Source organism: Pseudopodoces humilis, chromosome 17 (genome assembly GCF_049639895.1).
Source record: "Pseudopodoces humilis isolate 2021_Gansu_Grassland_sample_001 chromosome 17, ASM4963989v1, whole genome shotgun sequence".
Classification (NCBI taxonomy): Eukaryota; Metazoa; Chordata; class Aves; order Passeriformes; family Paridae; genus Pseudopodoces; species Pseudopodoces humilis.
The window spans coordinates 4,068,078-4,093,905 of NC_142216.1; the positions used below are offsets into that span (position 1 = coordinate 4,068,078).

At 40.2% G+C, this 25,828-nt stretch overlaps 1 protein-coding gene across 8 annotated transcripts in view; it reads left to right on the forward strand.

Moving 5' to 3' along the window:
• The window catches only part of EBF1 (EBF transcription factor 1), a 266,950-nt gene that overhangs the window by 216,644 nt on the left and 24,478 nt on the right, over positions 1 to 25,828 (forward strand). For all 8 annotated transcript variants that reach the window (XM_014253227.2, XM_005523621.3, XM_088063518.1 and 5 more), the window contains exon 11: positions 20,257 to 20,345. In XM_014253227.2, the coding sequence (XP_014108702.1) occupies positions 20,257 to 20,345 (89 nt within the window). The remainder of the gene's footprint in view (positions 1 to 20,256; positions 20,346 to 25,828) is intronic.

Sequence of the window (25,828 nt, forward strand, 5' to 3'; positions counted from 1 at the left end):
GGAATCATCAGGAAACTTCTCTCTGTCCTCTGCCTGCACATGGGCTCTGAGCAACTTCTCAAATAAGCACTGGTTTGGCTGAAGGTGGATGAGAAGCATTTCACCCTCAGTGCCAGGTGCTGTGTAGAAAAGTAACTATTACCCCAAATATTGCAATGCCTGATAGTTTCTGAAATACATCTACTTATTGTCCCCTTTGTCATGTTGTCCTGCTTTTCTCCTCTCTTATACCCAATTCCCAGCTTTCAGTGGGGTAGTTTCGGTAGAAGGCTACAAGTCATCAAATAAAAGTACGTAGTTTGTGTGCTCAGGCAGTTCCAGCAGCAAGCTTATATTTGTAAAAATGAAAGGCAAGATTTTGCTGCCAGAAGTAACCATGAATTCACATTGAAAGGTCACTTCTGCTAGGGAAATACTTTTTCCAAATGTAGATCTCTGACTATTTTCACCGCTCCAAAAAGAATTCTCCCCTGAAGTTCACATGCATGTTCTGCACAGCTACTAGAAATAGTCATTACATTGCTGTTCCAAAAAAACAGGTCTTCAAAATATTGAAAAACAGTATTTTTTTCCTACAGTTTGTTTTTATTTTGAGGTATTTTTGTTCCCTTAAATCTTGCATTGAACTGTGCGTGTCAGTTATTGAAAAGGATGAGGCTGGGCCAAGCCTCACCGCCTTGTCTGAGCGAGGATTTTCTCTGGGTGTTTCTGTCGGCTCAGGGGTTGTTATTGATAGGGGAGCTCCCTGGGCAGTGCACAGGGACAGCAACAAGAACCTGCACCAGGTATCTTTTGTTCTAGGATGAGGAATTTAGTTCAGATTTCCCAAAGACAAGACCAAACCTGCACGTTCTTTCTTCACCAAAACTCTTCCTCCTCACAGTGCTCACAAGTTCTGTTAAAAATGAGCCCTCTTTAAATTGGGGCCTAAGGGAAAGGATGGAAATGACCCCCTCCCCTCTCCAATTTCCCCCATTAGATTTTTTTTTTTCCACAGATGTTCATGCTGATTAGAGCTGGGAAATAAGGGTATTTCTGTGGACCATGAATATTCATTTGTGTTTTGGCAATGAATTTCCTTTAGTTTCCCTGTAGTGTTTTGCTCCCTGTGAATGTTTGAACAAGTGAGCTTGCTGAAGCAATCCCTTCTGAGAAAAACTCAGAGTGTGCTATGGAAAGTGAATTTTCCGTGGTGTATATGGCTTTTCCTGGACAAAGGGATGTAAAACTCACTGCTGGTTGTTAAGAAATACAGCTGAAAAGCAGCAAAGACACAGGTGAGGTGATGCCATACACTAAAAATGGAGAATTTAAATAAAAAACTTGTAACAATCCACTCTGTAGTTATTGATCTATAAGGATAAGGTTAGTCAGAAAAACTATTTGACAAATACTTTAATTAAACAGAATAATTGGGGAAAAATATCTCTTTGGAGGGTTACTGACTGGGAATAATTTGTTGTGAATTATTTGCCCCACTGTAGTACTGATGCCCACATCCAAAGAAACTGCTGGACTTGCTCCTTGAGGGGTCTGTGATGCCTAATTAGACCAAAAGGATATGAGCAGAAATCTATACAATTTATAGCAGAAAATCCAAGGGATTTTTAAATTTTTTCCTTTTAAAAATTTGAAAGTGTTATAAAGCATTGAATGGAGATTACTGTACCTCCTACTGCTCGATCTTGTAATCCTGCAGTCAATGTGAGGACAGAAATTGCAGCTGAAGTGTAGGGAAGAGCCAGGATCCTGCACTGCAGTCCATGAGAAGCCAGACCAGGCAGTCTGTGTGCAAAAATTTGGTAGAATTCCTCCAGCTTCGGTGGGAATCCGCATTTTCCTTTCAAATTGTACCATTTCGGTCCTTGGGATCACCCCAAATCCTCCTTATTTTCTGTATAGCAACTTAATACTTACCCAGCGTGTTCTGTGGAGTAATGTACACAATTTTACAATAACTATGTAATTAACTCACTTTGCTACTCCCCTCTCCAGGGAAACTCATGCTTCTATTAATGCTATTAGGAAGGTCCTATGCACAGAACAAAGAAAGTGGTGCAGCAGATGAGTTAACATGATTTGATTTGCAGATGCTTTAAACACTTAGCAGGAGACAGCTACGGAAGCTAATTAAATCACTCTAAGGTGCACAGGATTATCTGCTTTGTAAGAAACAATTTCAGTGAATTATGGTTGCCCTTTAGCTGAGGGGAAGTAAAAAGCATATTTGTTTGGAATTAAATTTCCCACGCAAAGTGCCCATCAGGCCTCTCCTTCCCAGTATTTCTAAAATAGCCTTCTTTTGGAGCCAGTATTTTCTAGGAACCTGGATTTTCATTTTGTAAGCCTGGTGCTGCTTCCAACTTTCTTACGTAAAAATTTTCCTACTTAGGTATTGATTAGGATCTGCCTTTAAGCAGTGTCTGGAGTAAAAAATCATGTTGGTACATTCACTTCCTCTCAGATACTGCATCTTATTTAGTGTACCGGAATTCCCAGTTTAAAGTAATCACAAAATTTATGGAGAAACGGATAAAAAAGGTTGTAAAATATCGATTTGGGGAAAATAATAACACAACTCATCTATAATAAGAAGAAAAATGAAGCAATAATTCAGGTGTATTGAACGGGTTGCTGCTGGAGGTATTGATCCGGTGCTTTAGTGTGCAACATCGCACCTAACACTGCAATGAAAGAACAGCACTGCATTCCCCTGCTCATTATTTCCCAGACGCTATTGCCTTGTTACACAGGTCCCACAGAGCCTGGAGTGCCAGCAGGGAAAGAGAGGAACCCCCCAAATAACCACAAACCTGTAATATCTTAATGACAGCAGCCCCCTGTAACAACATGCAGGCATTGTGCTCCTCTTGAGGCAGCCCTGGAGTTTGGCTTTGCTTGTTTTGCTCTTTGCTGTGTCTTGTACTGCCCATGGTCTGTAAATGGTGCCTTTCTGCTGCCTCTTGATAGCACATAATCAGCAATGGTGTCACTGAGAAAACACTCTTCCCTTAAATATTGACTTTCAGGATCCTCATATAAAAATTCCCGAGCCCGTTGCAGTGTTTCCTTCCTGTGGCAATAAGCAAAAGTTGAAAAAAGGAGAGCAGAGGTCAGTGGAATTTTAAAATAAGCACCCCGACATTTCCACAGCATTAAACTCCATCATGCAACATTGCATTTCTGTTTATCTGCTGACATCTGCAAAGGTACCACACTTGATTGTTTGGCATAAATAATTCAGCAGCAAGAATTTTATAATGAGCACAGATAAGATTTACCTATGTGAAAAGAAAGAAATAATTAAGGAAAAATTGTGTGAGATAAAAAAAACCCAGTGAAGTCCTGCAAGAGGACAAGATTTTAGAACTTGTGAAGGCAAAAGTGCATCCTGCTCTGTGAGAAAGCTGCTAGGTATGTGCTGCAAACTTACTGCATCCCATGATCATTACCTAGAAGTAGGAGCCAGACCAGGCCATCAAGTTCTGAGCAGATCAGGCCTCCTGCAAATTTTCAGCCAGCATTGATCTGCAGGATTTGCTCTGGATCCTCAGCATTGTTGGGCTTGCAAGGTTTGTCCTTTTTTCCCCCTTTAATCCATACAGCGAGGGGGGCAGAGTGAAGCAGGCACTTCTGCTGAAGGAATTGGGGGAAGGGAGAAAAAAATGAAAGGAAGAAAATAATCTATGGCAGAGGCCAAAGGAAATTGCTTTCTGTGAACTGCGGGCCCTGCAGTGAGAGTTGAGCCATTCTGGCCGTGGTGGCTCTCCCAGAGCTCTGTCTCCATCCCTGGGTGCTGTCCTGGCCCGAGGGATGAGCTGTGGCCGCAGCCCTGGCAGCTTTCAGATCCGAGCACTCGTGTGCTCACAGGTCTGCGCTGCCTCGGGAAGCAGAAAACGTGCAATTGTTTTTGTAACCTAAATAACATTTCTAGTTTCGAAGCCCCGGGGGGAAAAATCCTTGTCAGGCTGGCAGGCTGAGCTGGCATGATGATAAATGAGTGAGGTGTGTGTTCCGACTCTGCAGGGACACAAAACCCTCTTCTCTTGCACCCTTTGCATCTGCAGTCAGGAAGGGACAGTTCCAACCTGGGCACACTCTGTAGCCTCTGGAAGGAGGTAGGACCCGGCATTTCCATTCACTGGAAGAATTATTTTCCAGTGAGCTGAGGTGTTGGGGCTGTAGCATCTTTTTAAGGCAATGCCCACGGGGTTTTTTTTGCTTTTGGTGATTCCAGTCATAGGACAGACAGAAAATGCATGTTAGATCTAACTCAGGAAACAGCCATGGCATGGGGTGTCAGCAGAGCAGTTCAGCTGTTTCATCAGTACACGTGTGTGTTTTCAGAAAACAGTTTGAGGTTTGCAGTTATTGGCTGATGAAAGTTTTCTTACAGAAAAAAAAAAGAATTCCTAGGGATTTGTGTAATAAAGTCTAAAGCTGCATGAAATTCATCACAGATATTTTCTCAAATTTCTGCAGAAAGTCCCTAATAACTCTTGTCCCTTTAGATTTCGCAAATTTGGTAATTTGAATTTTTATGGAAGATGGGTTTTTTTTCCCCTGAAGTGCTGCTTACAGTGCCAGATTTATTTTATTTTTTTTTCATAGGGAAATTGATTTTTTCACATACACTTTGATAATGAAAATTTCTTTTGCACTACAATTCATTAAAAATATGTCTCTTTTGTTTATTTCCTACTTTTTTTTCTAGAAGTTCTGAGTATTTTCAAACATTTTAAAGAAAAGCGATAAAGGCTTTATATTTACATATATTACTACATAATCTTCACAGTATTTTTTGTTTAAAAAGGAGTAAATCAACTGATATGCTTTAAGACTCAAGAGCATTCTTACATAGAGGCAGCCAAACAACTTGGAAGTCAAGGAAACTCTATAGGTTACTTAAGTGCTCAATTAAATTAGGAATCTAATTGCCAACCACTGCACATTTTCATGGGATTATTCTAAGATTCACCATACCTACAGTCTTTACAGTAAGTTTTGACTGCCTGACTACAAGTATTTAGTGGATTTTCTTGTATTTTAATCTCCACCACCCCATTTCAGAGCTGTGCTGCCCAATAGGTTTGGTTTGACTTTGGTCACCTCCCTGCTCATCCTGAGTTAAGGCCCCTCAGTGCTGGCAGCACTGGCAGGATCCCCTCTTAACATTTACTTGATGCTGCCCTAACCTACTCCAGGGCATCTTCTACCTCAAAAACCTCTTTTGGACATGCTGAAGGAAATCTGGGTCAGCTTTAGTATGGCTTAAGATCCTAATATGTGTTTTGTAGGTGTGAGTGAAGCCACACACTGATTTGAGCCCCATGTGCCTCTTGTGCAAAATCAATATCATCTCTGTCTCCTCTTGGTTTTCATTTCTGCTCTTGTTTTTCTAGTTCCACATAAGTATTTATCCAGGCCTCTTTAATCTGGCCTGAGCAGGGCTGCCTTGCACGGGGCTGGGGCAGTTCTGGGACAGGATTTTTATGGTACAGGATTTTTTCTGGTACAGGATTTTATGTACACAGAGTTTGCTCGTTAGAGGCTTTCCTGTAACATGTGTAGGCAGCCCGAGTTCTTCTAGGCTCTAGTCTGGTAAAACAGAGGGGAGAAAGGCTAGAGCAGGTATTATCATGTTAAATTGCCCAGAGCTTACTTATATAAAGAATTACTCCTTGATTTTCTTAGTACATTGTACAGCTGCTTTTCCACAGTCATCTTTTTTACATTTTGTACTTTGTTATTCTGATGATGCTGAAAGACAAAGACACAAACTCCTCTCCCTAATTCACGCCAAAAAACGTACCATCTCTTTCTATGTTCTTGTTAAAACCCAATTGTGTGCAATTTGTAGGAAATTGAAACCACATTTTTCACTTAACTATCCAAAATTAAAATTTATGAGGAAAAAGAAGCAATAAAGCAGTTACAATCTGGTCATCTATTATTATCTCTGTGGTTGGAGTAGTTCCACATTTGAAGAAAATGACACCAAAAGTTTATCAAGCTTGTATGTATCAGTAATTTCACTTCTCTTATTATTTCAAACCACAAGAACTGCTGAAGTTAGTATTATGCACTTGGAAATTCTCTTGGTGAAAAAGGACTTGGGTGATCTATAAAAACAAAGCTTTTCTTCTGAGAAACAGAGCAATATTAATTTCCTTATTCATTTTAGAATATTGATGTTAAAATAAATTTAACAAATTGTGCTCCTTAAGCTGATTTAACAGAACATGTTGTGGAAAAGCTGAATTTTCCTCTAGATCTAATTCTATGTATGTGTTTCCCATTATTCTTCTGCTTTTGCTTTTGCATTTCCCCTCTACTCTGAGAACAATGGGAATGACAGTCCAACGCCAGGAATCTCGACTGCTCCAGCTCTAGAATGTTAGTGGCACTTGCTTCAGTTTTCTCATTTTGCCTTTTTTGTCTCTGAATTAAAATCAAGCCAAATGATGGATGCCCATTACAATCAATTGTTTCAGACAAGCCACCAAAAGTACTGTAGGATTCATTTACATTTAATCAAATTACACTTTATTTGCAATTCAGGGAAATGAGAACTCTGCAGTAAATCAAATATTTCCTCTCCAAGGGCCCCATTCAGCAGAAAATATCCACAATCTTCCAAGCTGGTGCCTCAATGTATGTAGCAAATCTTCCAGTGGGAGGAGAGCTTGTGCCAACAAACCATCTATTGTGGTCTCTTTGCAACATTTTTAGGGTTGTGGACACCTAAATATTTTCCAGTACAAATGCAGACCTTTGAACAAGGAATTGTGCAGTGGCTTTAAACCAGCTGACAACAGACTTGCACCTCTGTCAGCTCCCTTTCATGGGCCACCAAGAAACAGTTGCAGGACTTCTGGGGTCTAGGAGTTTCATACACCACAGGCTGGAAAATACTGCTTTTCCTCTGTGCAACCTGTTATGAAATGGGAAATTAATGACAGTCACTGAATGCCATTTTTGGGGGTGATCTTACATGTCTCCAAAAGCTTTCAGGATGACTGGGAATAAATTAAGAATACAAATACATTAAAAAGAAAAAAACCCAGAAAACTTCAAATAGAATAAATTCTACTTGAAGGCAATAGTAGAGGGACGAGCAGATACTAATTTTTACTCATTAGTGCCTTTTGAAGTTGAAAAGCTTTAAGTGCTTGGAATGGGAGGTTATCATTGACTGGCAGCTCCTTTCCTCTGCAGTTTAATACTGAAAAACTGTGCCCAACTCTTCTACCCTTGCCCAGCACAGGGAAAGACATTCTGAATTTTGTCCCTTGTACTTATTTACAGATTTAGTTCACTAAAGCTTGACTGATTGAAGGATCTCGATGTCTCCTGATGCCTCAGACAGTTCAAACTGCAGGTCCAGCTTTTCTTCCAGTGGCAGAAAACCCTCTTGAGTCTCCGGCTTCCTTTGTAATTTTGACCCTGTTACTTAAAGTCAGAATTTTAATTGCGTTTAGAGTCCTGAAAGTTCATTTAGGTGCCTGCTGGGATTTTTAAATAGGCATAGGTACCTAAATTTTATGGCTTTGTGGCTGTTTGTTCCCCAGCTCTGAAACTGAGAAATAATTCAGGGCTGCTATAAATTACAGGGAATGTATGAAGTCAAATAATGTGGAAACTCTTGTGCTGAGGCAAAAAAAACACTGCAGAGGTTCACAACGAAGAGGATTACTTCATTCTTGCTGGTGTAAATACATCTTTTTTTCTGGGGAAATATCCTGAAACTTAAGGTCTCTACAGCCATAATCTGATTAAAATACAGAGCTGAAAAAAATTCTGACCAAATCATGTAGTGTGTCCTTTAATCCAGTGAGATTTGAAAGCCTAAGAAATAATAAATAATGATTTGCATGCTCAGTAGTTGAATGTCATAAAAGTCAACCCCTGAGTACTTTTTCAAGAGTACTTGAAACTAAATTTTGCCATCTGACACACCAGAGTTCAGTGGGTCAGTTTAGCTGATGGTGAATGCTGCCTATAGAATAATGTGGGATTTCACAGTGTAAGAAGCTTTAAAACAGAGTTGCATTAATCCCACCTCCCCCTTTCCAATTATTTAATTTCAGAATATTTGAAAGTTCAGAAAGAGATGGGGTTTTTTTCTAGTTTTGTTCTAGGTGCCCAGGAGATGGTGTCTTTAGTTTCCTTTTATTTGTGTTTCAGTATTTCATGTTTTACTTTATCCTTGTGATAAACTACTGAATTACTAGTTTTTGAAGGGGACTTTGTTATGTTGCTGGTGTGGGGGGAATTGCAGAAGGAAAGGGAACAAAAGGAAATGACAAGGTAGAGCAGGCAAATCCCATGGGAATTTTTTGCTTTTCTCTTGCTCATTCACTTTTGTTTTGTGCAACAAGCAAAGTTTGGAAGAAAAAGGTGACATTGCATTTCCCTTTGGTGTTTAGAGAAAGCATCAACTAGTTTGCATGTCCTAGACTTAAATATCATTGCTGTGTCTCCCCCAGCTTCAGCCTGGGTGAGTGAGGATCCATCTGCTCCAGCAGAATGCACAGAACCTTGCCAGTGTCCATTTGTTACTCAATCAGCTAAAATTCAGGTTTATTTTCAATTACTGCTTTTACCGCTGAGTGTGTATGATGCTCAGACAGGGAGGAAACCACAGAGAATGTGGGAATCAAAGTCAACACACTGATAAAACCTCACTGGTGGGGATCTCCTCTCTTGAGAGACCTCTAAGGTGTGGCCAGCCCCGCTGGCTGTGCCCAGGCTCTGCAGGGATGGGCTGTGCAGCATCAACACAGGGCCTTCAGTGCAAAACCAAAGTCATCTTCTCTGAAGCACAAGGTACTGGACATTTTTGCAGTCCCATCCCTTTTGGTGAGGGAAGGTGTCCTGACAGAGAGGATGGGCTTGGCGTTCACAGGGGCCGTGTGGGAGGAGGGAAAAGCTTCCCTGGAGTTGGGATACACTGCCCAGGAGAGCAGGGAGCAGAGACACCCTGGGGCAGTTGTGATGGAGCTGGTTTGGAGCAGGAGCATCACAGCATCCTCTGTGCACACTAATTAACTCTGGCAGCCAGGAGCTTAATCCTTCACACACCCAGGGCCTCCGTGAGTTTGTCTGTTTAAGCTCACTCTTGCATAGTGCTGATGAACCCAGAAGTGTATTTATATCATTGCTTACTGCCTGGAAAGCTGCAAATCAGTTCCTGATAAATATGCCACTTCCAGCAAGATTAATGCTAAATTCCTCCTTTTAGAGCGGCAATTTGCAAATTGGTAAATTAGATTTTAACATTCGAATACTCTTTCTTCATGTCACACTTGCAGCATCTTTGTTTTTATCACCTGATGATACTGTTTGTGTCGGTACTGAACTTTGAGGCATATTAATACAATACACATAGATTTTGGTGGCAATTTTTTATGACAACAGTACTTGTGAAATCTATTAGGAAAAAAAAAAAAGTTGTGCAGAATAATGTAATCCATTACAGGGGGTTTGCTTTTGTTTTGAATTGGATGGAAAGCAGGTATTTGTTTTATACAAGAGAAAAATAGCAATACTGTGCTACTTGGAAGGTATTTTATTGACAACTTCAGAGCTGAGATCTGAATCTTCCTATAGGCTGCCAATTATATCTAGAAAATTAGGAAATAAGTACAGGTGCATGAATATATAAACCTATGTGATGGTATCTGTTTATCCATCATAACTTTACATCTTTCATTCTATTTACTGGTAATTTCACAATCTTTAATCTGTGTATTCCACTTCTTTATTAATTAGGGAAATTTTAATATTTCCAATTTAGGAAAAAATAATCCAATTCAAGCAGGGATGTGGTTACTGCTCTGAGGTGCTATCAACCAGTTTGAGTGTTTTGCTGTATATCCCAGCAGTGACCACTGAAGAATCAAAGTTCATTCCCACTGTAAATAAAATATTGGGAGAGTTTCATAACAGGATAGTGAGTTTCAGGCTGGTTCCTCGCTTCCTTGCCTTTTACAGCTTCTTTTTGAGATATCAGCTTTGTAGGCAAATGGTTGCACCATTTAATTTCCATAATCCCTTTCACTGGTTTACCAGGTAAATTCTAGAAGGTAAATGGTGAGGGTGGAAGAGAGTCAAGATGAGAAGGGAAGGATAAAGGCAATTATATTTGCTTCTTCTTGCCTTCTGCCTGTTAGGCTGCAAATTCCAGAGCATTGATCTCTCTGTAGGCGTGTTTGAGGGTACTGAGCTCATGTTTGGGGGCAGAGCTGCAGGATTTGTTGATCCCTCTGGAACTGACTGGCAAGGTGATCTGATGCTGATAATTTAGCCAAAGCCAGTTCAGCCCCAGAGCCCTCATTTTGTCAGGAGCAGCAGCGCTTGACGGTGTTTGCTCATCACCTGCATCCATCCCCTCCTCTGCTGAGCCTCAGGCAGGGAGGGCCTGGCAGAGCTGCCCAAGGGGCACTAATGGTTCCTGGGTGTGAAGATGGTTAACTGAGCTGTGCACTCAATTAAGATGAGATCCTCAGTTAACAGGCACCCTGGGAAGAAATGAGTTACTCTCATTCCCGGGATTATGAGCACTTAATAGAGAAGACATATCAGAATTCTGCCTGTGCTGCATGAGATAACCCTAAAATGCAGCATGGGTTTCCAACTAACTCCTCTAGGAAAAAAAACAACAACCCAAAACCTTGCCAGGTGAGAAGGAAGAATCCATGCTCATGTGAGCTCTCTTACAGTCAGGCTAGAGAGCCTGAGCTAATAATTAGCCAGAGCTAAATGTGAGGTGGCATTGCATGCAAAGTTGGATTTTCCTTTATGCTTTCCTTGAGTTCTGTCCCTTTGCTTGTGACTTGCCTATTTAAAATTACAATTAAAAAATGCAACTTAAATAATATTTATGGTATTTTTTTCTGTAAGGCTTACAATGTGAGTGGAATATCCAAAAGATGGATGGCTCTGGCTAGAGCTGGAGGCTTGGCTATCTGATGTGTATAAGCAGTAAACAGACTAAACTTCAGCCAGTGTCAGTGTAGTTTCAGAAAATTTGACAGATTCATTTTGCTTTAAACTGGTTCAGGATCTTGGACAAAGTGAATCTAGGATGAGTTTGTGCTGGACCTAGATGAGTAAAAGCACATTCAGGAGAAGTAAGAAAAATATTTCACACCAGTTTTGCACTGACATTGGTGAGAAGTGGGGAGGAGGTTTGTGGAGATGCTGCTTTGGTTTTGGGATTTCCTTTCGTATTGCATCTTCCATGAAGAATAGGTAATGTCTTTTCTTGGGTAAAATCAGTGCAGTAAAAAATAACTTGGAAATTTTCTTTGCCCCTTCTAGGGAAAAGTGAGGTTATTTTTCTTCCAGTCTTGTTTTGGTCAGGATCACTGCAATCACTTCAGAGGGAGGAGGGAAATGAATTAGAATTACCCTTCTGAGCCTGCTGCACCTTGGTCTTTGGTACATGGTTCATGCCATATTACTCCTTGCTTGTTTACTGACCTCCTCAGTGACTCACCTTGGTTAATGAATTAGTTTCAGTTAAATTACTTTCACATTTGGATAATTTTATTTTTTACCAGCACCCAGTGCTCCATTTGATTAAATTAAATCAAGCATGTAGTCAATCACCTTTCTGCCAAAAAAAAAGACAAAAGAATAAGAAAAGTCATTGCTGTTGGTTTCCATAATTTAAAAGTTACCTAGGAAAGGAATTGAGGGGGTGTTAGTTTGGTCCTGGGCTAGGGCTGGTGGGTGCACTAAGGCAAAAGCAGTGGTGCATCTTTAAACAAGCTTTAATAAGGTTTCTTTAACTCCTGAGCCTAACTCTGAGATCTCCCCTGCTGTGAGCCATAAGTTGCTTGTAGGCTTGTTCTAGAGAGTAATAAGTATTGTTGTTTAGCAATTGTGTTGTTGAAATTCAGCTCCACTATGTCTGACAGTATTTATCTAAAATACTTTCCCTGGTGCGTGCTCAAGTTCCAGTAAACCGTGTCTTATTGTGCGACCTTTTCATTTTCCAGTGAAAAGGGATCAGCTCGTCAGATAAAAGCTACAAGCTGAAGTACAGGAAAAATGCGTGCTCAGAAAATCCGAGCATGATTGAAAACAAGATGTGTTAAATCAATGCAGTTTATCGCCTGCCTATTCCTGGCAATTGCTGTTCTAAGCTCATTCTGAGCACACACTAGATGATAAAAGTATAGTGTCACAGTGCTCACTGGGGTGTGAGGGCAGGGAAACATGTTTATCAGACAGGCTGGGATGATTTTATTTATTTTTTTTTTTTTACCCTTGATAACATTTATTGTCAAAATTTTTGCAGAGAAGAAACCCTAAACCCTGAACAATTATGGAAGCAGGTGATACATCTGCTGCTGAAATCACAGACTACTGAAAGCTCTCAAATGATACATTTCTGTTTAAATGTTACAAAGTAGAAAACAACAAACTCAACTGTTTCAATGTTAAATAATTTGCTCCATCATCCAGGGTATAGCCAAAATGGTCCTTTTGCTTTTGGGTGAGTAGCTTTAGTGCAATTTCATTTGGGCAAAACCAGTACAACAAATCAAAGCTTATATTCAGAAATAAAGGTGTTTGAAAACTATTATTTTCTCAAGGGATTTAAATTTAGTTATGGAGAGGGATTAAAGCCCTAAATTAAACCTTGCAGCAGGTCAGCCTCTTCCAAGAGCACCACACCTATAATATTCATTACAGTTAGGTATAATTCATCTCATTTTTGTGATTCAGCTCCACTTGTGTTTCCCTGTGAATCTCATTTTCAGAGATTTTGAATGTGATAGCTAGAGTTTTTCCAGTTTTCTCTCTTGAAGATTCTTCTTTGCTCTGACCGTAGTGTGCTTCCATGTCACAAGTCTACAATTCTGAGAAGCAGACAAATTTAGGCTAAGAAGCTTCTCATAGGAATTCACACTGGACACCAAGGTTTTTCATTTATGCATCCCCTGGTAATAATTTTTTTAATAATCTGAAGAGATGATAAGAAATAACAAGGTTAAAAGTGAGGGAGGCAATATTCAAAAGGAAATATTTATGCATACAAACAAGTTTCAACAATGGTTTTCAATACTGTCTACCCCAAAGGAGCTTTTGAAGGGTGAAAACAGAAAAAAAACTTCCTGTACATTATCCAAAATAATCTCTAGGACAATTTTAAAGGTGTATGCACTTACATTGTGGAATTTGAGAAGTGCATGCAAAGGAAAAAATGCTGAAAATATGCAGAATACAGAATGAAAGAAAAGGTTACATGAGGTGACAGTTTAGCATCTCCCACACTCTGGTACAACTCTGCACCTGTTTCTGAGCCAACAGTTTAAAAATAAATGCAGTGTCTTTATTTTTAAAATGTTTTAAAGTAGGTCTAAATATAGATCTTATAACTAACCTTATGCACCTATTGTTTTAAATCTTGGCTTGGCTGCATTTCTGTGCTTGTATTTATGTGTACACATATATGCATTTATTAAAATGTAGGGACAAGCCATTGAGAACCAGCCCTTTTCAGTAAATTTTTTGCTGCATGCTCACATGCACCTCCAGAATGTGTCTGAAAAACTGGGAAATATTCACATGTAAATACTGTTTATCCCTTTTTATAATGACTGCTGAAGTTGCATCAATTAACCTGGACAGCCAGACGAAGTAACCAACATGCATTAATTTCCTTCTGGCCCCTGTATGCACATCCCCAGTGAATTCCACCAGCCTGTTGTGAAATTGGGGTGTTTCAATTCCAGTGCCTGAAACTGGCTGCTGTTTCAGACTCCCTTAAGGCCAAATCTTCCCCATTAGACAAGAGGTCAGTGCAGTCAGGAAGAAGAAACTGTGAAGCTCACAAATTGTTTGACTTTTTTCCCCCCCCAAGCCAGATTGCAGGTTGCTATGAGTGAACTTTCAGAGCTGATGTGCTTGGAGAAACCAACACATAATTCCTCCTAGACAGATCTCATAATTGCATTCTCTAACTTCCATAAAAATATGGGGCTCAAGATGTGCATTCCTTGCATCTTCAGCACCTCCACTGGCAGCAGAGTGTGGGCTGGGTGAGAAGGGAACTGCTCCTCTGGCTCCAAGTTCCTGCAAAAAATTGTTTATAGGAAGAAAATATCACTCTATCATGTCTGTAATAACACTGATGGACACGGTGGAGCTGCCTCAAACACTGGCCTGTTGCATCTTTAGTTCAAGTGAGGAGCAGTCACAGGGGAAGCTCGGGAGAACTCTGTGTTGGGTTTGTCATTTGACTCAGCTTGTTCGACACAAGCACGTGGTGTCTGTTGGGGCATTAAATGGCAATAAAATGTAGGAGTTACATTTCAGATATCTCTATTTCTAATTTTTTAAAAAATAAATTACATGATGTCACAGCTTGATTTTAGAAATGGAACAAATTCAATGCACAGGAACACATTTAAGTACCAAGACCAGAAAAACAAGGAAATTCTGGGTTAACACTGGAAGGGCCTTTCTAGCCCAGACCTTTCTGTGCAGGCTCTCACTGTCCCACCCACTTCTGTTTTCCACTGCTTGTGGGAATAAACACTCCAGGGAAAGTCAGTGGAAAGAAAACTTTAGAAAAAGCAAGACAAATTCACAACAACAACAACCAATAGCTCAGATGCTTGCATGTTTTCATTTAAGGAGCTTTAATTAGCAAAGGAAAAGTCTTTGCAGGGAGATTTTCAGAACGGACTTTTTTTTCTCATTTGATGATGGGGTTTTGAAGTGGGTTTTTGTCGCTGTCTTTGTAGAGCAGGCAGAAAGAGGCCACTGTGCATAAGAGCTGTTGGGTTTGGGGTCAAAATGTTGCTCTGTAACACCAGCACTGCTCTACTGCAGGGCCTTAGCGAGGCATTTTAGTACCTGGGGTTTGGCATTATCATGGTCTGTCCTGTCCTGTTCCCACCTTCTGCAGTCACTGTTTTATTTTGTTAGGGTCAGGGGCTTGCAGCAGAAGTCTTTTGTGGCTGTGAGGTGTTGAGACACGAAACTTTGTGTGTCTTGGCTGCAGAGTCACCTTCTATTTATATTCTGATGAAGTTCCTCTCATTGGACAGGAAAGAAAAAACCAAAACAACTGTGTGCAGACCCCAAAGCCCCACCTCTTTGACACTGCAATTCAGGACCTGTCATCAGCTGTCTAATTTTGTTGTAGAGCCAGATTTACAAAAGAAATCTGTGAAGAGACAGAGGAAGAGTCTAAAGAATCTTCTTTATTCCACTGTTCAGCGACTCCCTGGTGCTCCACAGGAGCAAACACTGTGGGATGTTTAATTCCCATGTACAGACTTTCCCTGAGTGCTTCACTTAGAAAAAAATCAAGACCAGATTTCTCCTCAGAGATAGGGATGGTCAGACATGTGGGCCTGAGGCAAATTTTTTTGTAGCCTTCAGCCTTTTTTTTTTTTTGGGTTATTTGAGCACTCAGAGTCCCTTCCCTCTCTTTGCAGCCTTTTCCACTGGAAGAGCATATGGGAAGTTCATAGGTCTGAGTGCTGCTTTCTCATTGGTTTTGGGTCAAACAGAATGAAAAAGAAACAAGGACTGAAAAATAAAAGGAGTAAATGAAACCATGAATGCATGGGAAACAAATTAACTGGATATGTTTTACATTCTGAAATATTTCCATAATGCTTCTATGTAGTGTGTGTTTATTTTTCTTTGAATAATAATGTTAAAATGTGTCTAATTCAATTACTCTCTGCATTTGCTGAATGAGTTTTCCTTGGTGAAGAGCTCTCCTACTCTACCCCAAGCTACGAATTCCATATGATATTTGAACAGGTCCTTTTAATTGCTGATATTAAGTGTCGATCATTCTGCTGTGAGTTGGCAGCATGGCCAGAGAAACAAATTCCTCTCTCAGATACATCAGACAGTCATTCAATTAACAACCAGAGCTTTATTGACACAGTAGGAATTCATTATGTGAAATATTAAAAAAAGCCCTCCACTGACTAGTTTAAAAAAAAAAGAGACTTTTAAAGATGGTGGATTATCTGCATGTGGTTATTAAAATTATTTGTGCAGAATTTGAAATTATGGTTATGATGGAAACATTTTTTTCTCAGAGGCATAAGGAGCATTTTTGTGGAAAACATAAGTTGGACTTTGAAAAGATGACTATAATGTACACATCCCTATTTCCACAGACATTGTGCATTTTCTTGATTAAAAGCCTTAGATTTTATGAGTTATGGCTTTAGACTTGCTGCATAAAGAGCTTCATGGCTTATTCTGCTAGAGTCTAATTTGAAAGAAAGTTCTTCCTCAAGGGTTTAAGAAGTAATTCATAAAATGGTAAGAATAATAAATATTGTGCCTTAACTCATACACTAGGATAGATAGACAGATTTTGTACACCTGGGTGTAATTTTAGTTAATTCACACAAGAGACAGGCTGAAAGTTTATTGTTTGGAAGGAGAAAAATGGCTTAAATCTTGTATTTGCAAAAATGATTATATTAGCTTAAATGAAAATGCTACTCTATTAATGGCTTCAATAAGCTTTGCATTTGGAAAAGTATTTTAATAAAAAGTTACCTGAAGTTTACTGCAACTTAAAATATGTAAGTGAGGGAAAAGTACTTACCTTGATTTATATGTCTTTTGGAGGTGTAATTATTGGCTTTTTACTCACCTATGTAAAACAATGTACTTTTGTAAATGGATTTCTGGCCACTTTACTCCTTTTTTTTTTTTTTCCTTTTTTTTTTTCCCCACATAAAAATAAGCACTGTCAATCAAAGAATTTTAAGGTTTATTTCCTCTTTAGAAATGATTGATAGCCTTTTAGATTTACAAGTTGACAAGTTAAAGGGTTCTATTGGTATAATTATGTACTAAATTCACAGTCTTTCAATTTAAATGTCCTTTTAAAACCACAAGATTATCATACCTGTATTTTGAAAAGTGGGCCAGTCAGTTTGGGTTGGTATACAAATTGCTTCCATTAGCCTTGGGACCTATTTGAATTTAGTACAGTTTTTTAAAGTTAGTAGTTCTTTCAATGGTACTTTTAAAATATAAGGTAATGGGAATGCATTTTAAGTACCATATGTGTTGTTTTTAATGTAGGGATGTCAAGAACACAAATAGAGAGTTTGTATTTCTGATTGATTCTCTTTTTTCCAATCATGGAAAGAAAACTGTTACTTGAATTAAAGGGCTGGGAAATGCCTTATTGTGGATGGACTTGAGCAGCAGAGACCAGTCGTGTACTGGGGCAGAGGAAAACCTTGCAGGGAGGTGCTGTCTGACCTTGGGGCAGCTCTTCTGCAGTGCTTGGAGATGATAATATTCCCTTTTCTTTGGAGTTTTTCCACCTCCTGACACACAACTGGTTTGTTTTAACGCTGAGGGTGGGGTTAAATATGTGAACAGATCTCTTTCATTGAGAGATGATTAATTACTTTTGGGTTGTAAATGAATAAGGAATGGAGGGCTGAAATTGTCCAATCTGTGGTCAGATGTCCAGGCAACTAAAGATTTATTTTTTTAAAAAAAATATTTATTATATTTTTTAAATTTTATCTAAGATTGAAAGGTTGAAGTGTTATAGACTAATGTGTGGTATTTAACAATAGCAGTTTAGGACCCAGTCCTGCAGATTTCTGTGTGCAGCCTCTCCCCATCACTAAAGTAAAGCTGAAGCTGTTTGAGGCAGAAAGTTTTCACTGTCTCTCACAGTATGCTTGATGCCTTGTGAGATTGGACCATAAAATTAACGTTTTATTTTTTATTTTTTTTTGGGCCATTTAGTTCAGAAAATACTCAGAGGAAATACTCTGTGGATTTCAAATGTGTTGAATGTGTAGGAAGATAGGAGAAAACGACTGCTAAGTCTGGGGGGGATTTCAGAACTGGCCTCCATTTGTAATATTGCAGAATTTAGTAACTACTTTCCCAAAGGATCTAAAGGGAAATGACCATAAACTAGTCTGAATTAGAGGAGAAACACATTTGACAGAACCACTCTAAAATCCTTGAACATACTTGCAAAAGAAATGTAAATTTGAACTGTAGGGCTTTAGGGTTTTTTAATCTTCTCAGAGAACAGCTAATTTTGATAATAAATATAAATAGCAGTAATTTAATTTATTTGAGAAAGGTTTAAACTAAGCAGCCTTGTAAGTAAACTCAGAGGTAAGGAAACCAAGGGGTTCCAAACCAAGGTTCTATGGTATTTTCTACAAACTACACAACAGAGAGGTCAGCGAGGGCCAGGGTGTGAAAGGAAATGTAGGAAAAAAAGCCTCAACTATCCCAAAATCATGAAATGGCCCAAGATAAGGAAAAGCCTTATGCTCACTCCTTCCATATAATGACCTGAATATAAATAAAAGATCACATTCAGATATTCCTGATGAAAGGAAATTCCTTAAAAAGCCCCAAACAAACAAGGAGACTGGAAGGGATGTCATAACCTCTGGGGTAGGAAAAAGCTCAGCAAATCAAATCCTGAAGGATTTCTGGCCTGGTGTTACCCCATAAAACTGTAATTTCAGGACATGGTCAGAAGGTTCCTCTCTGATATTAGAGGAATGTTGAGGACCTTGTGCCTCTCCACCAGTCTCCATCAGCCACACATTTGTGTTTCACACAATGTTTTGGGTAGGTCTGGGTCCCTCAACTTCACCTTCCTCTGCCTCAGGCTGCAGCAGCATTGCTGGGTTTGCTTGTGGACATGGGATGTGCCAAAGGTCCAGGAGGAGCTAGAAATTTGACCCTTTGCTTGCCAGCTGGACAATCTGCTGTAGTATTGTGGTTTGAACATGACAGTAATGTAAAGGGATTGTTTTGTGGGCTTGTTATGGGAGCCAATTAATTACAAACAAGCCAGGGATTATATACTGGTTTCATGATAACATTTAGGAGTATGGAAAAATGTTCACTTAAAACATGGAAGTACAGACAGGTTATGCCATGTTGAGGATGGGAGATGGAGTTTAATGCTTAATCTTTTTGCAGTCTTAAAAACATCATAGTTCTAACCACATAATAAAGTTCATAATAAGATCCTCATAAAGATGTATGATATATTCATAAATTAATAATACTTTCTGTGAGAAATATTATCTTTTTGCTATTAATAAGCTAAGACAAGGAAAACTTTAAAGTGATTCAAAAATGAAAAAAGATCTTTTTTCCCTCCACAAAATAAAAGGCTGAAAATATAAAAATCCATGTCCATATTTTTTTTTTTCAATTTAACTCAAAAATTTGAACAAATTGCTGTGGAATATTTCCACATCTCCACTGGCATGGGAGAGTCAAGATGTGCTGTTGTTTAGAGATGCTGGAGAATACTTGACTGTTCCAGTTCACCAAAGCACTTAGGAAATTCTAAGCACATGTTGAAGTCTCACTAACATCTGAGTTTTAAAGTGATCATATGACTGGAAATATAGCTAGAAGGTCATTCAGTGCAGTCCCCTGTAATTATAGGCAATCATATAAAAAACATAATATGCTCAAATTTGCTTTGCTGAAAGCAAATGGGTTTAAGTATGTGCTTACAGATAAGCATGTGCTTAAAGGCTTGACACAATCAGAGCTTCCATTAATGCAGACAGACCAGCATTTTCATGAAGATTAAAGTGTTCCACTTTCACCATTTCTCACCTCCATTTTATCGGACGAGGACTAGGGAAAGATGAACTAAAAACATGGATATATATTTTGGTGTTTTTTTATTAAGTCTTCTGGATCAGTTCAGTGCTGATTGGAGCCTAAGCTGCTGAAGTCAGTGTTGATGAGTAAAAAAATAAAACCTCTGCCAAGACAACTGCCTGTATTTCACAACAAAATTATTTGTGAACATTGCACATGGAGCATATTAAATGTATAATGAAATTTGGAACAAATAAAGCACTGGAATAGTAACTACTTTTTGTCTTCCAATCACCTTCCTCATAATATGAAAAACCCAACATGAAACATGGGGTGTAAATCAAATTGATTTCATTGCGCCTTTCAGAGATAATAATAATTGCTTCCTATTTGGAAGATCATCCCCAAATCTTCCAGCAGCTTCGCTGGAGGAGCTGAAGTGGGAGGGTTTGGGTTGAAGTCAAAGGACCAACCTCGAGCAGCGTTTGAAGCAAGAACTCATTCAGTTCTGAGTCAAAGGGGGCTTTGCCGCGGTCCTGCCGCGGTCTCGCGCTGCCTTGGCCCGTTGTTGTCACCTGAGCCCGTTGCTCTGCCTTTGTCACCTCACGCTGTTGGTTGTTGTTGTTTCAGCTCTGAACGAACCCACCATTGACTACGGTTTCCAAAGGTTACAGAAGGTTATCCCCCGGCACCCCGGTGACCCCGAACGCTTGCCAAAGGTCAGCACAAAGTTTGTTGTTTTATTAAATGTGGTAAGGATGGTTACTGCGTGGTTTTGTCTGAAAGTGCAAGGCTCTGTAAATGTGATGGTCCAGGTCTGGTACCCAACCCAGATAAGCTGAAACAGAGGTGTGACCAAGAAAACCCAATCAGCAATGGAGCCTTAGGAGAATTCTGTTATCTTCCAATCACAGCTAACTGAAACGACTCTTGCCTTTCTTAAACACAAATCTTTCTCTGTGTTCTAAAATACTTAACAATGAACATCTTTTTTGGTTACTATTTTGGGGGCTGAGCAGTGTTTTCGTAGAGTAATGATGCTTTTTGGTTTTGGTATCAGTAGAACTTTGCCAGAATAATTCTGAGAACTTCACCATTGATAAAATCAAGTTAATTGGATGTGACTCCATTGCTGCTGCATCATGTGTTGGTTTAGGATAATAATGATTATATACTGTTTTATTTCAGGATTGCTGATTTAATTAGAGCATTGTGTACTGAAGTGATGTTTGTTCCCATGAAAATTAGAGAGATTTTTTGTTGATTTCTGTCAAGCTGGAGGAAAGACAGCGTTGTTCAGATAGGTTTCTTGTACTAGGAAAACTGGTATTGCACTCAGATCTGTTTTTGCTACCTTGCAAGAATTTGCAGTGACTTTTGTGGTAGAGTGGAGTAAGAGATGGGAGATTTAAGTGTTGCTCGTGTCCACAGGACCTCTGAGCAATAGTGATGATCAGGAGTCACTGTCTGAGCCACCACATGTTTTATCTGCTGTTACTGAGTGAGCTGGGGAGCCAGAACACTCCCTGTGGAAAAGAAAATGTGAATTTGCAGAGCTGAGACACAGACAAATGAATCGTTCAGTTAATGTACATCCAGTATAGCCTTTGTGACTGGGCAATACCTGTGACCTTTCTTCTGTAGCTCCCTGAGCTGTCCACAGGCTTTCATCAGGGATTGTTGTAGGCTTTGATTAGTTGCATTTCTAAAGTGTTTGAAAGGTGAGATTTCCTGGACACTGGAACTTAATTTGTTTAATTCCTTGAAAGGAATAAAATTCAGTGTGTGACTTTTTTTTTTACAGGCTTGTTCTGTCTTTTATCTTTGCCTAGGAAGGCTGCAGGCTGTGGGTTTGGGGTCGCTGATGTGTTGTCCTTCCCTCTTCCCACCAGAGAAACATGCTGTCCTGGAGAGTTACATTTACCATTGGCTCTGTTCACCCTCTGCAAGCTGTCCCTTTCCCTAACATTTGGACAGACTTGCAGCAGGACACAGCTTTCATGGCTTGTCAAGTTTCACTCCAGAGGTGCAACCCTTTCCAAAGAAAGAGAGCATCCTTCTGTAGGGGCTTTTTTTTTCACCTCTATCCTGCCTCTGCTGCCAAATGTGCTTCTGGAGGAAAAATGGTATCTCAGAAAAGAAGAAGACAGCCTTCACTGTGCACCAGGCATTTGCAAGGCCCAAAAGAAATGCTGCAAAACTTCCCTAGCTGGCTAGTAGATGGCCATAGATTTTATTTAAATCACAAAATTCAAGTAAAATAAAACTGGGCAATTACAAATTGACTTATGTGGCTAGGGATTGTGGTGCACCAACTTCCACAGGAATTGGGCTCCTTTTTGACTCCTGAGCCACCAAGGGGGTCCCCAGAAATGCCCCTTTTGTGCTGGTATGGGAATGTGGGAATGCAGCATCCAGGCTGAGAACCCTCCTCTTTCCCATTTGGTCTGAGACTGGTACCACACATTCCTCCTGCCTGTAATCAGGCAGAAGAAAGCTTCTCCATATCCTGACTCAGAAATTTAGCAGGTATTTATGGATAAGGTATGAGAGTGAGGGTTAGCACTGAGTCATCTCTCCCCTCCTATACCCTCTTGGCTTCATGTGTTTCTTTGGAATATCTTTTAAATGAGTTTTTCAAATCTTTAAATCAAGGGAAATTGTGGTTATGTCTGCAGAGGTAAGATGTGACGGCCTAAAAATAAAAGCTACTTCTTAAAGGTTGGACAAACTCAGTGATGAAGCTGGTAACACTTAGAGGGAAACAGGATGAAGAGAGGACCTATTTTTTTTTTTGTCTTTGGGTAATTCCTTCTGTGCAAGCTTGAAGGTTGGACCTCAAGTTCAAGTCTCATTAATATGCCATGCACAGAGGCTGAATGCAGCAGGGGTTGGCACATGTCGACTTCTGTATTTGAGGCACTGATGGTTCAATTCCCAGCATCACTTGCTGGCTCCAGGATCATCATCAAGGACGCCGTGAGCCTCTGTGCTGGTGAGCACTGCACAGTGCTCTTCCCCATGTCATTAAACCAGGAAGGGCTTTGGCACTATTCCACTACAGACAATTCTCAGTGGCTACTTAGAGGAGTGTTGGAAGCCATATGGCTCCCACAGTGGAACCACGGGCAGAGAGGGCAAATGTTCGAGAGAAGCAGCAGAGAGCTGAGCAGTGCTCAGAGCTCTCAAAGTCCTTCCCTCCATTTCCCCTGTTGTCCTGGCAGCACATCCTCACTTTCTGTTCATGAAAAAGCTTGTGCCTTTGCATTAAATAAATAATTCATATTTCTCTAATTGCTGCTAGGCTTCGTGGCCATTATTCCATTGAAATATTACCGATGAATTAGAGACCTTTCCAGAGGTAGAAGTGGTTATAATTTTTGTGTTCATAAGGGAATGCTGCCCTTCCCATGGACCATCAAGATCACTCTGCTCTGTGACTTATCCCTGCAGTCAAAGAGAATTGCTGAGGCCATCAAGTGAGTGTCAAGAGCTCTACCCTCCAGAGCTGAGGAGTTAACAGCATTTCTAAACCCATTGAGGATGTTTGAGAAGTTTGATCTCCACAAGTTTAGAACCAGTATTTTCAAAGGTGCTCAATATTTATGTTCAGGATGAATTTTTAGAAATGTTCCAACTATCTGCTGGAAGTAGGCAAAGAAAAAAAAAAAAGACAAATTTTAAAAAATAATTTCTCCTTCCCAGTGTTTCAACAGTCAAATTCCAGTAGAGAATGCCCTCTGACAGTGAGGAGAATGAGACCACCTGGAAATGAGGGTCTTTGGACTGCTAAATTGACATCTGATGTGCTTAAAGTAGAAATGCAATATATAGTTTCTGGAGAAAAGAGAGGGAGCTGATGTTGGCAGCTGAGCCATGGAGCCAGCTTGAGCCAGAATTAAAAACCAGGAAAACAGGAGTTCCCTTCTTGTCCAGAGCAGGTCAGGGAAGGCAGGCAGTGGAAGGAGATGTGCATGTCTGTACAGACACCCCCACACCCACAAGCACCAGGAGGAGAGACAAGAGATGGTGGGATTAGCACTCAAAGCTTGGTAATTCAAGTACCAGGAGTGTGCTGGGCAGTGTAGCCTTTCCTCTCTAATACAGACAGGAGGCAGATCAGAGGAAACAGGAGATCTCTGGGGATAAGAGAAAAGGAGCACTGTGCTGCTAAGGTTGAGAAATGGTGTCATTGCCTGCAGAGTGCAGAGAGCCCGTGTGGAGCTGGGAGCAGCCCTGCACGTGGGTGTGCCCCATTCCCATCTCGAGAGTTTGCACATGTGCACACAAATGCACTCGTGTTGTTGGTTCCTGTGCACATAAACTGCAGTGGAGATCACTGAAGAGTTCAGATCATAGCAACATGTTGAGTCTATTAATGTTCATTCATGTAACTACCCTGCAATCCTTAAAATAAATCCCTGGCAGACACGTTGCAATTCTGCAATTTTGTTAAAACTCCACAGCTAGAGCTGTAAAACAGCTTCAACTGTGAGCTAGATTTGAAACACATCCATCCTAAATGATTTAATAACAACTATTCCTCTTTATATGCAATTTCCTAGATTTTATTTGCCATTTTCACCACTCCTACAACTCATCACTTGTATTTAGATTAAGCAGAAGATTGTTCACTCTGTGTTTGAGAAGCAAGTCATTGCATCAACCCCCTCTGTGATCTGACGTCCTCTCCCTCCCAGTCTGTTCCTTCAGTGCTCTCTAGGAGACCCCTAATCCCTCCTGAAAGGGACCTTTACTTCTGGTTTCTCTTCATGTAGATGAAAGTGGAGCTTCTCTCTCTAGTGCACAGGGGGCTCCCTGCTGAGCCGAGAGCACAGGTAACCAGAATCCTCCTTCCCTTCAGCTCCCTTTCTCTGGTCAGTCATTAAACCCCCCAAAGACATAGCCCACCTCCTCGTTTAGGACACACTAATAGAAGACATGTGGTTATTAAGAATCAGAGGCTGGCAAAAGCAGTTGTCTTTTTCCATATGAAATCCCACAGATCTGCCCTTTATCCATCGTGACATGGGTATTGTTTATATTGCAAATAAAGGTTGTCTCTAAACGTGGGTGGTTGGCCCAGGCTTGCTAGCAGAGGTTAAAATAGCAATGAAGACAATGCAGCTCAAGTTTGCTGCTTCAGACAGACCCAATGGAAATTCCAGAAAGGGTTGCCATCTACTAACTCAAGATATACTGTATTTTAAACTAAGTTAGTAATTTTCAGCTAGGAAAACACCTTTTTTATTTTTTTTTTTTTTTGTTCCTATCCAGCATAACAAGAGAATCATTAGAAAAACTTTTATACTAAGTGTGGGCAGGAAGGGGGGGCTTGTAAAGAGGAGTTCATCTGTACAGCAAGGAGGTCATGGGATGTGCTTGGAGGGTTCTACATTCTACTGTAAAATTTACAGGAATGTGAGACCAGAGTTGAGGTTGGTATTTAACCCTCAACAGCTGGGGTTTTTTAAGTTTCCTAGCAATTTGAGCACTTAGTTGGTTGCTTTGGGGGACTGATAGTTTATTTATCCTACAGAAGATATTCAATGAGAGAGCATCAAAGGTTCTGAGATGGTGAGGTACCCGTGAAAGTGTCACCTTTATGGGGTGGTGGATGTCAGAGAGGTGTGTGGGAATATGCAGAGTCTGAAATGCAGAGCAAAGGGACAGAGGCACCGCTCGCTGAAGGGCAGAGCCAGCGCACAGGGCTGGCAAGGAGCCCTTTCCTTTCTGAAGGTCAGCAGTGTGCACACACATTTCACTGAGCTTTCTTTATAACTGGGTCAGCATTTACTCAGCAAATGATTAGAGCAGATGGTGTAATTTAGAATCTATGACAAAACTTTTAATAGATCAGGGCTAACATGATGACAAGGAGCTCTGCGCCGTTCTCCACTCCTGATCTCTGCTTTGCCTTGGGGTAAAAATCATGCCTGGGATTGGATTTTCTAGTCTGAACATTCCAGCTGAGCGACTCCAACCACTTGTTTGAGCATCCTGTAGGAGGGATCCCCACATTTCTCTGTTCCTGTATCCTCATCCTTGTTGGTTTCAAAAACAACAATTAACTGAGGATGACAGGAAGACACCAAACAGGTAAACACAGTCCCTTCGAGAAGCAGGTTTTGAAGGAAAAAGCCACAGTTTGAAGAAAGTAACAAAGGCTGCATTTGTGTATTTTGCTCCATGGAGCTGAAAA